General features: G+C 43.8%; 1 protein-coding gene across 1 annotated transcript in view; it reads right to left on the bottom strand.

The window, feature by feature from the left end:
* ryr2a (ryanodine receptor 2a (cardiac)) overlaps positions 1–17,517 on the bottom strand; it is a 707,940-nt gene that overhangs the window by 98,343 nt on the left and 592,080 nt on the right. Inside the window, exon 78 of the mRNA XM_068045285.1 lies at positions 1,797–1,850. Coding sequence (XP_067901386.1) covers positions 1,797–1,850 — 54 coding nt within the window. The remainder of the gene's footprint in view (positions 1–1,796; positions 1,851–17,517) is intronic.

The following is a 17,517-nucleotide window of genomic DNA, read 5'->3' on the forward strand; positions in this document are numbered from 1 at the left end:
AAATTTGACACTGAACTACACAAGGAGAGATTAGGGTAGGTGACCAAAAGTTTGTTCAAAACGTGGCTTTAAGGAGCATCTTATAGGATGAATGCAAGTTAGAGAGGCAGAGAGGTTTAGGGAGGGAATTCCAGAGTTTAGGGCCTTGGTAGCAGAAGGCACCGCTGCCAATGTTGGTGCTATTAATATCATGGAGCTCAAGAAGCTAAAATTGGAGCAGTGCAGACATCTTGGAGGTTTGTAGGGCTGGAGGAGGTTACATAGACAGAGTGAGGCAAGGCTACGGAGGGATTCGAAAACAAGAATTTTAAAATTGAGGCTTGCTTAACCGTGAGCCAGTGTAGATTAGGAGCTCAGGGGTAATAGGTCAACGGGACTTGGTTCAGGTTAGGACATGAGCAGCAGAGTTTTGGTTGGCCTCAAGTTCAACAACAATTAAAAGCTGAAGGAATGAGTTCTACCCTTGTAACAGTTAATTTTCAGTGCCAGTGAGGTTATCGCACCATTAAAAAGGGTACTTAGACTGAAATGGACAAGCCCCAACTTTCTGCGGCAGGTTTAGTTCATATCTAATGGGCAAGTACAGAAATGTCACACCCTTCAATTCATTTGAGTGGTGAGTCAGAATGCAAAATGCCATTTTCATGAAACTAATGGTAGAGGGGTGCAATTCGAATAGCAACTTCCAGATTTTCAAGTTTGACCGCATATCTGCTCTGGCCTGAAGTTTCTGTGTGATTTGCCCTTAAATAATGGTGAGTGCCGTTAGCCTCAATGTTACTGACAGGAAAATCTGGGACAATATGGACATAAATTGGCATTATTTCATTCAATATTGTATTCTCGCAAACGAAATGGCTTATATGGATGTGTTCTGTTAGCTTACTTGTTCATCTTTTGAGTATAAGTTGCAGATCAGAGATCCAACAGATGTGGCAACCAATACTTAAGAACATGTTGAATTCCTTGCTAAATTTTAAAAGTGCCACCAGGATGTTTTAAAATAACTGGCTATCAAACAATCAATCCGATCCCCGCAATAAAACAGATTTTACAAAAATAACAGGATTTAGAAACTATTCTGCCAAACCCAAATTAAATTGTTTTTTTTTAAGTTAAATTATGCTAAAAAGAATCACTTGATATTTTGTCTAGTTTTGAAATCCATCCTTTGTGGTTTAAAGAGGGCCACTGCAACCTTAAGAACAATAAATGAAGGGACTGTCGATGTGCTGGGTTATAATTATCTTAAAATATTAAAATACACCATGCAGATTTCTACCGAACACAGGGATTAGATTACATCTTGTCAGAGATTCAGCCAGTAACTGATATGCTTTGCGGCTCTTTGACTCTTATTACTATTTACTATCTATATGGTTATTTTGTGGTCCTCACTGGTAGCCAGTGATAGTTCAATTATGTACATGAGAAAAAGTATTGAGATAGGTTCTAGAATCTGCAATGATGTAATCTAATTTCAAGAATGAACCAAAATGTCTCCTTTATTGAGGAGGTAGGTATCCTCAGGACATGTGGTTCTACATAGACATCGAGCGAACAACAAATGCTACTATGTACATCCCACGTTTTTCGTTATTGATTAATTGCGTCTGATCGCATTGCTGGAATTGAACATTACACTCAACTTAAAATAAGCAGCCAATTCAAAGGGAGAAAGCTTAAAGCACTTGGCATTAAGCAAAGATGGCTACAAAAGAAAATTAGTTTAGACATGAAAGCTACGAAAGATATTCTAATATGCATCATCAGAGATTAATCAAGGAAAATCTTACTTCAAAACTTTTGACTTCTTCCTCGCCATCCTCATCTTCTTCTACATGACAGCTCTGCAGTACAAATACATTAAAATGTCTCACTGAAATGTGATTCTATTTAAAGCATGTGACATTTTAAATATTGTTACGACCGAGGCAGGAGGAGTGCACTGTTTATTCTAGTTCCACTTCTCCATAGGTCACAGCATATAATTAAATTTTCCCACTTACCAATACGGTCAATCGTATTCTCTATTTTTCCGAGAATATAACACACTAACCAGGTTTCTTTAATGAACAACAAAATTATTAGTTTATTATAAAACAAGTCTTAACCAGTAATGAAGTAAAGCATAAACACACAGATTGAAATTTTAAAGTTCCTTTTTAACCTTAGCCCCTCACACTGACACACACACACACACACACACATTATATATACATATATATACTGTTTAACCGGAAAAATAAAAGGGATTTTGTTTTTGTTCAGAGCTGTTATAGACAAAAAAACACTTGGGCTGAATACTTGCTCATTTTTGAAGAAAATAGATGAGAAATGTTGTGTTCCAAAACTGGCATACAGTCTGGCCTCTGAATACACATAGATGGATCACTGGGATCTTTTAGAACAGTTCTTTTCATGCAGCATTGAGAATTAATTTAGCAGGCTTTTCTTCAAAGACAGGAGACGAGATGAGTTGACACAGTGGACTTCTCAGGGTCTTTCAGAGAGGTGCTGGAAAGCTGAGCTGGGTTGTGGTCTTCTCTCCTTCCTTGGGAATTCTCTTTTTCTGCAGGCTTGACTATTTAAACATTCAGCAAGACTCTGGTCTCTTCCTCTGTGACACTTCTTCAGCAGCAGGAGCTAACTATCTCATTCCAGAAGGTAAACACTGACACTACAACCAAATGCTTGCAAGTTTGCTGCTCTCTCAGGGCTTGTCCTATCAAGGGGCGCGCGACAATTACTTCTCTGCACACAGCTTCTCCAATTACCAATTTTGTGCTATTTTTAATTTGAGTCATGTGACAACCAGTAAACATTGTTGCCAAGTTAGTTCTATCAGTCCCCTTGATGACTCTCTTGAAAAAAAAATTGGTCCAACATTTCTTCAGTTTGACTGTGAATTCCTTAAAATGTATTTTAACAAAAACAGAAGCATTTTCATAACAATCGCTATTAACATAGTTCCTCGCACATGATTTCTTTACTCAGATTCAAACCTGGCTCACTCTGTCACCTCTCTTGCTGCATACCATATCTCATCTATGACTCAATCACCTCAAGCTCAGAAACCCCAAGCACCGGTGAATTAAAAGGAGTGGTGGCAGAGAGCAGCTGAAAGTTGACAAACAGAGGGAAAAACTCAGCAAATGCAACACAATCAGTACAGAGTGAGGAGCGGCATGAGCTGAGGAATCAGAGCCAAGTGTTTAATTTATTATTTATCTAAGCATTAACTGCACAGTATCCTTTAGGTAAATAAAAATAAAAGATCTAAGAAGAGGGCAAGGACAAAGGCGGAGCACTAGAAAAGGGTGAGGCCGAGAGTGGGCCAGTAGAAAAGGACGAAGCAGAGAGCAGAGCAATAGAAAAGTGGTAAAAATAAAAGGTGAGGCTGAGAGTGGAGCAGGAGAAGAAAGCAAGGCCAAGGGTGAAGCAGTAGAAAAGAGTGGTCTGTGAGTCGCACAGGAGAAAATTGGAAAGTGAAATCACAGCACAAGGGTGGTCAACAGGGGTAAATTACAGGTAAATATTGAATTTAATCTGCCTTTATCTTAAATTAGATCAAGTAATTAGTAAGTTGATCAAATACATAAACTTTAATTAACTAAATAAATAATACCAAGTTAGATAAGGACGGCAGTGTATGTGGGGTGCAGCAATTGCAACATGTGGGAGTTTGTGGACAGCATCACAACTTGGACAACCATATCTGCAGTAAGTGTTGGCATCTTGAAGAACTTCAGCTCAGCATTATTGAGCTGCAGTACGAACTGCAGACATTGCAAGGCATCGGAGAGAGGAGAGTTGTGTGGACACTTTGATCTAGGAGGCAGTCGCACCCCTTAGGTTAGGTAGTGACACAGGTCTGGTTATTGGTCATAGACAAATTGTGTGACTGCGAATCAGGCAGATAAGGGGACCCCAGGTGCAGTGCTGGAGGAGTCTCAGCCTATGCCCTTATCCATCAGATACAAGGTTTTTGCTGCTTGTGTGGATGAGAGCAAAGTCTGCAGGATAGACAAGAAAACTGTCCATGGCACTGTGGAACAGGAAGCTATTCAATTAAGGGATATGAGATGGAACTTGGTAGTAGTAGGGGACAGTATAGTCAGGGAAATAAATACTGTTCCCCGCAGCTGCGACCGGGAGTTCTGAAGGTTGTATTGTCTGCACGGTGCCAGGGTTAAGGACATCTCCTTCCAGCTGGAGAAGAACTTGGGGCAGCATTTTAACAGAGGGACCCCCTCACAGTGGGATAAGCTGCCAGCAGGATGGGAACCCAAAATTTAGTGGAGCGGACTTTGGCATGGCTTTTTAAACTCAGCCACAACGTGAGCATCCTGCTTCCGGGTTTTCCGAGCATTCGGAGCAGGCGGGCGTGAAGACGACCCACGACTGACTGTTGAAGCTTCACAATTTGAAGGGACCCAGGCAGGGGTCAGAATGGATCCATGTCAGGACAAAGTCTGCAACTTCAATGATGGAGTCTTAACGTATGACGGCTACCCCCTGGTTGTTTCAGACATCCCTGGAGGTCATACTGTTGGCTATAAGGACCTGCAGAGAAATATTCTTCCCAGAGGATGGAAGGAATAGGCCAGCCTCTGAAATGGAGCAGGTGTGGCTGCAAGTGGTTGAAGAGGTGAGCTGCCAAGTGTGGTTCCTCGCTCACGGATACAGTGCTGCAGGAAGTTCAACAACTTAATCAGGGCAGGAAAGGCGAGTGGCATGCCACATTCAAGTGCCGACCCCCGACTCTGATTTCACCAGCACTCCTGCACAGCACTCAGACCAACACATCTTGCAGCTCCACTCATTCCTCTCTCTCAAGCACCTCCTCATATTCCCCCTCTGAACAGCCACCACTGACACTCACCTTCATCTTATTGCCATCTCACACCCATCCCTCACAGTCAGCCTCCACAAATGTTATCCTTCCATCCTCTCAAAAACATTCCATTTCTCACACTCGTAACTCTCTGCTTTCTCGCCTTACAGAAGAGAGTGCAGAATGCCAGGGAGTTGCCGAGAACTGGGATGGTGGCTCTACAGTAATCGCCACCCTGACCACTGCAGAGGACGAGGCACGAGAAATCAGCAGACTGTTAGAGGGCATGGCCATTGGAGATGGAGGTCTCCCAGACAGAATTAGATATCACACAGCCAAATGGCAGACACAACAATCACTGATGTTAATGTGGTGTCACCTGGAATTGAAAGATAATCACCTGCACAATCTTGACTTTAAACCCTTTCCTCATGGTAGTTCTAATTCATGTCTTTAATCTGGCACAGGTCCTACAAGCGTGATGCTGGAGATGGTACAGCAGGAGGCTGAGGACTCCACAGAGGAGCTCATGCACTCTGAGGAAGCACCATCACACGACTCATGAGCACCCTCCACCAGCTCAGATGCACACACCTCAGTGGGGACTCTAAGGCAGGTAGCTGGGTTGTCACATGGTGAGCCACAAATCACAAGTGAGCAGGAGCAGATGCTGGAGAAAGGGACAGCAGTGGAGAGTCCCTGTTGCAGGGTGCAGGATAGTTCAAGCTCTACTCAGCTGAGCACAGATGCTGAGTCTTGGGGGCCATCCATGAAGAGGAATATTCTGAAGCAGCAGCAGAAAAAAGTGTGAGGTTCTTTCAGCATTTTCAGAGGCACTGCTGACTATTGGAGAGAGATTGCAGGAGTCTGTCTCTAGCATGAGGGCCATGACGTCTCAGGCCTTTGTACTGATGTCTACCTTCAGGGCAAAAGTGGCCACCTGCATGCAGCATCAGGCACAGCAGGCTACCATGTGCATGCTGGCCCTCACCAATTACCTGCACACTCAGTCTGCCAGTTTACAAAGGATGGTGGAAAGCCTAATCTTGAGTGTTCAGTCCTTCAACGAATTTCAGCAAAGCGCTCTCCAGCTCATGGCGAGCAAAGAAGTGTGAGTGGACCTTGAGAGGGAAGATGGAGAAAGGTCACATGGAAGTGGAGACTCAGCTCAAGGTGCTTCCAATGCTCCTCCCTGGTAAGTGATCGGTGGGTATTTCTTTCTTCCATGTCTCTTGTGTTGTATTTTAGGTTTGGCGAAGTGATTTAAATCAGGCGACGTCATTGCAGGTTAAGAGTACACTTAAATAGTTTTTTGTTAAATACTGAGATCCAAATTAATGAATTAAATAGAATAGAGATGGCTGGGCAGGCGATGTGTTGCAGCTGGAGTATGTGGGAGCTGGTGGACGCGGTGTGATCCACGAAGGATATACTAGCATTGGAGGGAGTTCAGAAAAGGTTCACTAAGCTGAATCCTGGGATGAAGGGACCGTCTTATCAAGAACGGCTAAACAGGTTAGGCCTTTATTCATTGGAGTTTAGAAGAACGAGAGATGATCTGATAGAAACTTATAAGATTTTAAGGGGGCTTGACAGGGTAGATGTTGAGAAGATGTTTTCACTCGTGGGGGAATCTCGAACTAGGGGACATAGTTACAGAATAAGGGGGCACACATTTAAAACTGAGATGCGAAGGAATTTCTTCTCTCAGAGGGTGGTGAATCTGTGGAATTCTCTGCCTCAGAGAGTTGTGGAGGCTAGGTCACGAAATGTATTTAAGGAGGAGGTAGATAGATTTTTGAAATCTCAGGGAGTCAAGGGTTAGGCGGAGCAGGCCTGAAAGAGTAGTTGAGGCCTGGGACAGATCAGCCATGATCTTATTGAATGGCGGGGCAGGCTTGAGGGGCTGAATGGCCTACTCCTGCCCCTATTTCTTATGTCCCTTGCGCCCCGCCTCAGTCAGTGCCCCATATGCTGACTCCACCCTGATGGTTCCTGGTGTAGTTGCGGCAGTCTTTGACAGGGACATCATGACCTACAAAATCCTGAGGATGCTGCCATGAGCATCTGAGCAGTTAGAGCAGGGAGCTGCCTCTAGCTCTGCTGAAGCCACATGGGTAGCACGACGTAGAAGGAATTGGAAAAGGAAAACAAAGAGTTTGTAGTTTCACAAGGGAAATAACTTTGGTGTTTAAAAGGGTGTTAATGTGACAAATTAATTGTAAATGTTTATGCACCATAAACTGTATTTCAAGCCTCCATTGTTCAGTCATCTTTGTTCCCTCTCACAAGAGTCAAAGACAACCAGTGGGTGTCATTGAAATGGAAGGATTATTGACTGTTGGAATGTGTTGTATGATGGTCGGGGGATTGGGGGGGCGGTTGTTGGGGTGGTGGTTGGTGGGGGGGTAGTGGTGCAGTGGGTTCATCATTGCAGAGGTTAGCTGAATTGTGACTGTATGAGGCCATTCTGGGCATCTCTGGCAGCTAGCTATGTGCCTGCAGGAACACTAGTCACATCAGACTCCTCCTCCTGTTGGTCCTCCTCGTTCTCCTCCGAAGATGCAGTGCAGTCATCAATTTCCTCCTCATGCAGCTCCAGTCCTTTCTGCTGTGCCATGTTGTGAAAGGCACCGTGTGTTAGTTGTATATTAATTGTATGCAGGTAGTGGGCATTAACTCAGGATTCACTTGTGCCCCTATAAAAAGGAACAGACTGAAACTATAGTTATTGGGTGAGGAGGTGTATGTCTGTAATGTGTATCTGTAAATAAATGCTTATAGATGTGTGTAAAGATTGGCTCCACTTCTTTCCTTCACTACTTAGCTTTCTGGAGTATAACACAGAATACCACTATCATTCCACTTGCTGGTGCATACTGAAGGGTGCCCCCTCCCCCACCCCCACCCCCCCAATCTGTCCAGGCACCTGAAACGCATCTTCAGCAGCTTGCTCAATGATCACCCTTGTTGTCATGTGGCTCTAGTTGTACCTTTCCTCTGCATCAATGGTAGGGTACCTAACTGGTATCATCACCCATGTCCTCAGAAGATATTCCGACTCCAAGGAGCCATCTGTTGAGTCTGCTTGGAATCTGGAAGATCTGTGGAAGACTTGACTTGTACAAAATGAAGGTACCACAGCAGCACAGCTTCCTTGATATCTTGCAGAGACATGCATGATAATCTTCTGGTACTTACATACCAGTAGAACATTAATGGAGTGGAATCCCTTCCAATTGACGAATACTGCTGGTTAATCGAAGGGCACTCTGATTGCCACATGGGTGCAATCTATTCCTGAGCTTGTGAGAATCCAGCCATTGCAGCAAATCTGACTGGCCTCATTAGTTTCAAAGTGAACATAATTGGCAGCCCTGGCATCGGTCACTGGGAGATACACATGTGCTCAACAGATTGTGAAATCCTGCAGATGTCACTGGCATATCCCCGGAAGAAGCCAGAGGTGAAGAAATTCAGGGCTGTGGTGACCTTGATGACCACTGACAATGTGTGCCCACCTGGTCCATTGCAAAGGAAGTTTTGTTCCAGGAGGCTGCAGAAATCAGCACCCACCTGTCAAGAACGTATCAGCCTTCTGAGGCACTGTTGCTCAGTCACATCCAGAAAGCTGATCACCTGTCGGTATACTCTGTGTTGCAGATAGTGCCTCGTGCGAGCTGGAGCTCTGCGTTCATCCCCTCTGCCCTGTGGAGCAGCAGGTGGTTGAGGAAAAGGTAGCTCCTGTTGCTCTTGCTGCTGGTTTAGGTGCTGTTGCTGGTGTTGCACTTCTTGTTCCTCATTAGAGATTCACGGTAGAGCTGCATAAGCTGCATCCATGTTGCAGCAAAGGCAGAAAGCTGGGAAGTGCAGGTCAAAGTCAAAAAAGTCCAAGGTAGCAGAAATGACCTTCAAAGTCTTGGATATCATCTCAAAGACAGTAAAAGTACACTCTCAGAACGTCCTGTGAGTAAAAGCCTCTCATTTAGGCAAAGAAGCAGCTGTACTGGTTCAGAATTTAAAGACTTCCCAGCCTGTCAATTTCACAGCCCTATCAATCCCCGCTGTGCTTTCACCTTGTTGACCCTGGCGAGTTTTAGACAGCCTGGACAACCCGTGCACTGGCAGTTAAAGCCAGAATCCAGGGTTAAATCCTCAGTCAATTGCTTTTTTGCATACTTAAATCGTCAACCCACCTGTCCCACAGCGGCTTCCGGCACATCTCTTGCCTTAGAGCGGGTGCAACGAGGGTTGTCCTATGAGGAGAGATGGGCCCAAACTCTCTGAAGTTCAGTAGAATGAGGAGTGATCTCATTCAAACAGATAAAATTTTGAGGGGGCTTGACAGGGGAGATGCAGAGAGGCTGTTTCTTCTGGCTGGGGAGTTTAGAACTGGAGACATCGTCTCAGGATAAGGTGTCAACCATTTAGGACTGAGATGAGGAGAAATTTCTTTACTCAGAATTTTTGGAATTCGCCACCTCAGAGAGCCATGGATGCCGTGGTTGAGCATATTCAAGGCCAAGGTCAAGATTGATAGCTTTTTGGACTCTACAGGAATCAAGGGATATGGAGATCGAGCAGGAGAGTGGCATTGAGGTTGAAGCTAAACCATGATCTTATTGAATGACGGAACAGGCACAAGGGGCTATATGGCCAACTCCTGCTCCTATTTTTTATGTTCCAGAGCAGCTTTTTTTAAAAACTAAGGTTCAATTAGTAAGATACTGAACAATCTTGTCCAATAAAGTTTACTCTTAGAAACCTCAACAGAGCTCTAATGTATAACCATAATGTATATTGCTCCATTGCTCCCGATATAGTAATCATTTCGCCTCCGAGTCTGTAACTGGACTTGTGAACAGGAACCCTGCGAACCTTTTATGTAAGTGATGCACGGAATAAATTTGGGCATCCTATGCTCCCGTTACAGTACTGCACCAATGGCCATCCCGACTTTGGTGGCGCAGCTGTACAGTGAATGAGGCGGTGATGGTACATTTGGAATGCCATTGCCCACCTAAACAGTTGTTTTTTATTTGATCATATGGAGGCAACAGAGTTCCCTTCCCCCCACCCACTTACTGCAGCAATGGAAAGCAATGGAAAAACTTTTGCGAGAGACAAGGATTGCCATCTTTTCCAACAGCTGTCAGGCTGAGCAGCACTGATTGCCTCTGCAAACCAGTCAAGATTTTATTCCGCTTGCTCCTTCTATCCATCTTGTCAGGCCATTTGGAGATGTACTGCAATCAAAAACAAAGTCACATACCACAATTCTGAAATACCTGCAGATATCTAATGAATAATTTCCCCCAAAATGTTAACCTATCTTTTCTCTATTCAGGTGCCATTAGACCTGCGGTGTATTTCTACGTTATTTAGTTTCTCTACTTCCAATTTTCTGGACTTGAGATTTTTCTTATTATCACTTAATGTTTTTTTCTACTGGTTTCAATTCTCTTTGCCTGTGTAAGGACAACACAATTCAACTGCCTGCTTAATCATCCCTGAAAGAAAGCATCCAGTGTCTTGTTATGTTCTATAATTCTGCTGCAGTTCAGATAATTTGGGGGAGAATACTCCTGTTTTTTTGAGCTGATTGAATTAATCCACATAGATGCTGATCATTGAATGGAATTAAACAATGTTCCTCCATTATTCTCTATATCCATATCACAGGTAAGATGTTAAACTGAGGCCCAGTCTACTCTCTCAGATGGACATAAAAGATCTCATGGCACTATTTAAACATCAGCAGGAGAGTTCTGCTCAGTGTCCAGACCAATATTATCTCTCAACCAACGTCACTAAAACAGATCATCTGGTCATTATCTAATTGCTGTTTGTTTGACCTTGCTGTGTCCAAATTAGCTGCTGTGCTTTCTACATTACAACAGATGACTTCGCTTTAAAAGTATTTAATTGGCTGTAAAGTGCTTTGAGACGTCCTGAGGTCGTAAAAGGCACTATATAAATGCAAATCTTTATTTCTTTCCAAAGTAAGGCTACATTTAGCCTCTCAGGTCTGATCTCCTTACTGTCAGATTTTCCAGCGATAGTGGTAGCTGGTACTGTTAGTGTTACCAACTACGGATCAATGAATCCGTGGAGGTTTCATCACATGACCTCTCACCTCCAACCACCCCACCTTTTTTTCTCCATCTGTAATATTGTTATAACTAATAATTGGAAGTGTTCAAAGAAAATTAAACAAGCAATTCATTTCTTTGCGCCCTATGATTTTTGATTTAATTTGATTTAGAGATACAGCACTGAAACAGGCCCTTCGGCCCACCGAGTCTGTGCCGACCATTAACCACCCATTTATACTAATCCTACACTAATCCCATATTCCTACCACATCCTCACCTGTCCCCATATTCCCCTACCACCTACCTATACTAGGGGCAATTTATAATGGCCAATTTACCTATCAACCTGCAAGTCTTTTTGGCTGTGGGAGGAAACCGGAGCACTCGGAGGAAACCCACGCAGACACAGGGAGAGCTTGCAAACTCCACACAGGCAGTACCCAGAATTGAACCCGGGTCGCTGGAGCTGTGAGGCTGCGGTGCTAACCACTGCGCCACTGTGCCGCCCATCTTGTCCATTCTGTCGCCCATTCTGTCTTGGGTTGCTTGCAGCAGCGTCCTGGAGATTTATCTTCAATTCCTGGAGACTCTAGGGAAATCCTGGCAGGTTGGCAATCCTAGGTGCAGTATTAGTATAACCCACTTACAGCAAAACAATAAGAGGCTGTAGATTGGATGAGGTTTTTCAAAAATCGAATTTAGCCCAAAATAAAGCAAAATTGCTCCCTTAAGCAATCAGATGCAATGGAAAGTTTTACTTGTCCAGGCACTATTGAGCTCCATAGGTAGTCACAAGTACACTTATTTGAAAAGTATCTTCCATACTTTGAGCTCCCACTCCCAAAACAGACTGAGCACACAACAAAGAACGAAGGAAACAAGATAAGTAAAAGTTAGGCTAGGAAATTGCTTGCAACTGTTTATTCTCCTTCATTGCCGCACAAAGATTCTCTGGGTTATAAGAACTGAAGTAGACCATTTAGCCCCTTGAGACTGTTCCATAATTCAATGAGATCACAGCTTTTTTTTTATTCATTCATGGGATGTGGGCGTCGCTGGCTAGGCCAGCATTTATTGCCCATCCCTAATTGCCCTTGAGAAGGTGGTGGTGAGCTGCCTTCTTGAACCGCTGCAGTCCATGTGGGGTAGGTACACCCACAGTGCTGTTAGGAAGGGAGTTCCAGGATTTTGACCCAGCGACAGTGAAGGAACGGCGATATAGTTCCAAATCAGGATGGTGTGTGACTTGGAGGGGAACTTGCAGGTGGTGGTGTTCCCATGTATTTGCTGCCCTTGTCCTTCTAGTTGGTAGAGGTCGCGGGTTTTGAAGGAGCTGTCTGAGGAGCCTTGGTGCATTGCTGCAGTGCATTTTGTAGATGGTACACACTGCTGCCACTGTGCGTCGGTGGTGGAGGGAGTGAATGTTTGTAGATGGGGTGACAATCAAGCGGGCTGCTTTGTTCTGGATGGTGTCGAGCTTCTTGAGTGTTGTTGGAGCAAGTGGAGAGTATTCCATCACACTCCTGACTTGTGCCTTGTAGATGGTGGACAGGCTTTGGGGAGTCAGGAGGTGAGTTACTCGCTGATCTGTGACCTAACTCCACTTACCCGCCTTTGCCCCGCCTTCCTTAATACCTTTGCGAACAAAAATTTAACAAACTCAGATTTAAAATTAACAACTGATCTAGTATCATTTGCCATTTGCGGAAGAGGGTTTCAAACTTCTGACATGCTTTGAGTGTAGAAGTTTCCTAATTTCACTCCTGAAAGGTCTGGTTCAAACTTATAGTCTATGCTCCCTAGTCCTAGACTCCAACCAGTGTAAATAACTTTTCTCTATCTACTCTATCTATGATCAAATCACCCCCTAACCTTCCAAATTTCAGGGAATACAACTCTAGTTTGTGCAATCCCTCCCCGTAATTTAATTCTTGGAGTCCAAGTATTATTCTGGCAAATCTACCCTGAACTCCCTCCAAGGCCAATATAACCTTCCTAAGGTAGGTGCCCAGAACTGTTCACATTACTTCAGGTGTGGTCTAACCAGGGCTTTGTACAGCTGTAGTATAACTTCTACCCTTTGTAGTCTAGTCCTCTAAATATGAAGACCAACATTCCATTAGCCTTTTTGATTATTTTCTGTACCTGTCCATGGCATTTTAATGATGCCCAAGTCTCTTTGGAGCTCCACTATTTCAAGCTTTTGACCATTTAGATAGTGCCCTGTTCTATCCTTTTAGTCCAAGGTAGAGACCTCATGTTTGCCTACAGTGAAATCCATTTCCTACAGTTTTGCCCATGCACGTTATCTATTAATATCTCTGTAATTTTATGCTTCCATATACACTGCTTACAATTCCACCTAGCTATCTTTACCAAGGAAGTAGATGCAGCCCAAGGCATGGCGAAATAGGAGGTAGTTGAGACACTGGATGGGCTAAAAATTTATTAAAAGGTATTAGCTAGGCTGGCTGAACTTAAAGTTGATAAATCACAAGCACCAGAGGAGATGCATCCAAGGATACTCAGGGAAGTAAGGGTGGAAATTGCAGAGGCACTGGTCATAGTCTTCCAATCCTCCTTCGATATAGGAGTGGTGCCAGAGGACTGGAGAACTGCAAATGTTTCACTCTTTTTGAACAAGTGTATAAGGACAAGCACAGAAACTACAGGCCAGTCAGTTTAACCTTGGTGGTGGGAAAGTTTTTAGAATGATACTTCGGAACAAAATTAATAGTTACTTGGACTAATGGGGATTAATTAAGGAAAACCAACACAGACTTGTACAGGGCAAATTGTGTTTAACTAACTTCCTTAAGTTTTTTGATGAGGTAACTGAAAGGGTTGATGAGGGTTATGCGGTTGATGTGATGTACATGGACTTCCAAAAGGCGTTTGATAATGTGCCACATAACAGGCATTTCAGCAAAGTTAGAGCCCATGGAATAAAAGGGACAGTAGCAACATGGATATGAAATTGGCTGAGTGACAGGAAACACTAGTTGTGAACGGTTGTTTTTCAAATGGAAGGAATATATATAGTGGGGTTTCCTAGGGGTCGGCGTTGGGACCCCTGCTTTTCTTAATATATATTAATGACCTAGACTTGGGTGTACAAGGCACAATTTCAAATTGTGCAGATGACACAAAGCTTGGAAATATTGTGAACTCTGAGGAGGATAGTGATAAACTTTAAGAGGACATAGACAGGCTGTTGGAATGGGCAGACAAGTGGCAGATGAAGTTTAATGCAGAAAAGTGTGAAGTGATTCATTTTGGTCAGAAGAATGAGGAACGGCAACAGAAATTTCAGGGTACAATTCTAAAGGGGATGCAGGAGCAGACTGCACAAATCATTGAAGGTTGCAGGGCAGGTTGAGAAAGCATATGGAATACTGGGCTTTATATAGAGGGGCACTGAGTACAAAAACAAAGAAGTTATGATAATGTCACAAGAGTTTTTTTTAATTGAAAGCTGAGAGTTCTGTATACTTTTAAAAGACTGAGAAAAAGGATTTTCTCTGAGAACACTGAATGCTGAACTGAGTGGGGCACAGATTGCAAGGCAATTTGTATCTAAGCAACTCAGCAGAGGAAAATTTATGACTGTCTTGTGACTTCACTGTTGAAAAGTTAGTTTCATTTTTGGGTTCAGTTGCTGCTAGAGACTTGGCAGGAAGACAGCCCAGAAACTCTTTCTCTTGAAAAATAATTCCTGTATCAAGTGAAATTCTAACTTCTTCATGAAGTTAAAAGAACTTTGAAGGAGTTGCAAATCTAATCAACCCTTGTTGCTGTTTATGCCTGAAGTGAAAGAAAAGACCCAAGAAAGAGGAGTTGCTATACTCCGTGGAGGAAAACTGCTTTGCAGAAAGAAAGCCCCTACATTTTAAAAGGTAATGGATTTCTACAGCCTCCAGTCTCAAGAATCCTCGCCTCAAGAGTGATTCCAGTTACTCCGATGTTGTTCTTGGGAGATCCTGAAATCTCAAGAAAGTTTCTACTGTTAGACTGCTACTTTAAAATTTAAGCAGACCTGTTGGTACACCTTAAACTGAAAGATCTGTGTGACGCCTGCTGCAGAAGAATTGCCTTGAACGCATACCCATCACAGACTGTTCATCAAACTCGCTTGGAGAGACTTTGAGTGGTATCTGACTATTTGACACTGGGACACCTCACTGATCTGGAAATATTCTACCAGAAGCTACAACCCAGTTATTTTATTATTCCTAAGAAACCGTTGTAAAATCGATACATCCGTTTTCCCCGGTTAACCGTTTTGTTTTTGAACGTATGTGTGTGTGCATGAGGATTGGGACCAGTAAGAAGTTATAAAATCTTTTCATACATATAGATTTATCTCTATTGTTTAAAGCTTGGATTATTAATAAGTAGTTAATTTTGTGGTTGTTTAAAGAAACCTGGTTTAGTGTGCTTTATTCTGGGGATAAATCAAGTGTTTAATTTGGCTAATTTCCAGTGGGTGGGAAACTTTACTAATATGCTGAGACCTGTGGAGTAGTGGGACTGAATTAACAGTGCATTACTCTCGCCTTGGTCGTAACAATAAACCTGCATAAAACACTGGTTCAGCCTCAACTGGAGTATTGTGTCTGGTTCTGAGCGTCACACTTTTGCAGGTATTAGGGAGGGTGCAGAAAAGATTCACGAGAATTTCTTTTTATATATTTGTTCCTGGGATGTGGGCATCACTGGCAAAGCCAGCATTTCTTGCCCATCCCTAATTGCCCTTGAGAAGGTGGTGGTGAGCTGCCTTCTTGAACCGCTGCAGTCCATCTGTGTTAGGTACACTTACAATGCTGAAGGGAGTTCCAGGATTTTGACACAGCGACAATGAAAGAATGGTAATATAGTTCCAAGTCAGGATGGTGTGTGGCTTGGAGAGGAACTTGCAGGTCGTGGTTTGAGGGATGAGGAACTTCAGTTATGTGGATAGTTTGGAGAAGCTGGGTCTGTTCTCCTTGTAGAAGAGAAGATTAAGAGGAGATTTGATAGAGGTGTTCAAAATCATGAGGGGCCAGGACAAAGTAGATAGGGAGAAACTGCTCCCATTGGCAGAAGGATCCAGAAGCAGATACAACGATTTAAGGTGATTGGCAAAAGAAGCAACAGTAACATGAGGAAAATTCTTTTACACACCGAGTGGTTAGGATCTGGAATTCCCTGCCTGGGCCGGATCATGTGCTCGGCCGGAAGGCGGGTTTCATAGCGGAAGGAGGGAGGGGCCAGAGAATCAGAGCAGAACCACCCACCATGGAACCCAATGCCGGGATCCTAGTTCCGATCTTCCCGGGGGTGGAATAGACTGATGACGACCTTCCTGCCCAGAGGCCAATTGGGATCTTATCAGTGGCAGTGGGGCAGGGGAGAGCCTCTGCCCTGTGGGCAGGACACCTTGCTAAACAAGGTGCCCTCCCTGAGGGCTTGGGGGAAGGATCCCTGCTTCATGGGCAATTTGTGGCCCATGGAGGGCGCACCCCCCCACCCCACCCTGGAAAAACTGTACCCGCGAGACCCCCCTCCCCTTGTGAATGGCCAGCAGCTTTTGGAGGGGGGATCCCCATCCCTATAAAGTCTTTAAAGGGACGGGGATCCCGCCTCCTAAAACTTTGACCCCAAAAGACTGGAGGATCGCTCCATGGGGCTGAAGAAATGCAGAGGGGGAGCTCCCCCTGTCTTTACGCCACAGCACTGGGAGCCCTGCCTCCCGCACAAAATCCAGCCCCCTGAGTGTGTGGTGGAGCCAGATGCAATCGAGTCCTTCTAAAGAGAACTGGATAATTATACGAAAAGACTTGCAGGGCTATGGGGAAAAGGCAGGGGAGTGGGAGTGGTGAGTTGCTCTTGCAGAGAGCCAACACAGACCCGACAGGCTGAATGGACTCCTTCTGTGCTGTAAGCATTCTATGATCTCTGTGTCATCAGCAAACTTGGATATCTATGCCATCATCTACGTCGTTATTAAATACAGTGAATATCTGGAGCTGCAACACAGATCTTGATGGGACACCACTAGTTACATTTTGCCAATTAATTAATTACGTCTGCCCATTATCCCTACTCTCCGTGTCCTGTCATTCAGCCAATTTCTTAACCAGGTCAATAATTTGCCTTCAATTCCATGAGCTTCAACTTAAGCAAGCAGTCTCTTACGAAGGAATTTATCAAATGCCTTCGGAAAGTCTATATAAATAACATCCATAGACATTTCTCAGACCATTACTTTAGCCACCTCTTCAAAAAGGCCAATCCAGTTCGGCAGGCATGACCTACCTCAACAAATTTATGCACGCTGTCTCTGCTCAACTGAAGATTTTCAAGTTGTTCACTCACCTTATCCTCAATTATAGACATCAGTAATTTCGCAACAACAGATGGTAGGCCAACTGGTCTATAATTCCCTGGTTTCCCTCTTTCAACTTTCTTAAATACTGGAATTACTTGCACTATTTTTCAACCTGAAGGAGTTGTTCCCTAATCAAGAAAACCTTGGAGAATTGTAGTTAGAGCATCTGCAATGTTCTCACCATCCTTTAAAACCCTGGGATAGAATCCATCTGG

The sequence above is a fragment of the Heterodontus francisci genome, chromosome 13 (genome assembly GCF_036365525.1).
Source record: "Heterodontus francisci isolate sHetFra1 chromosome 13, sHetFra1.hap1, whole genome shotgun sequence".
NCBI lineage: Eukaryota > Metazoa > Chordata > Chondrichthyes > Heterodontiformes > Heterodontidae > Heterodontus > Heterodontus francisci.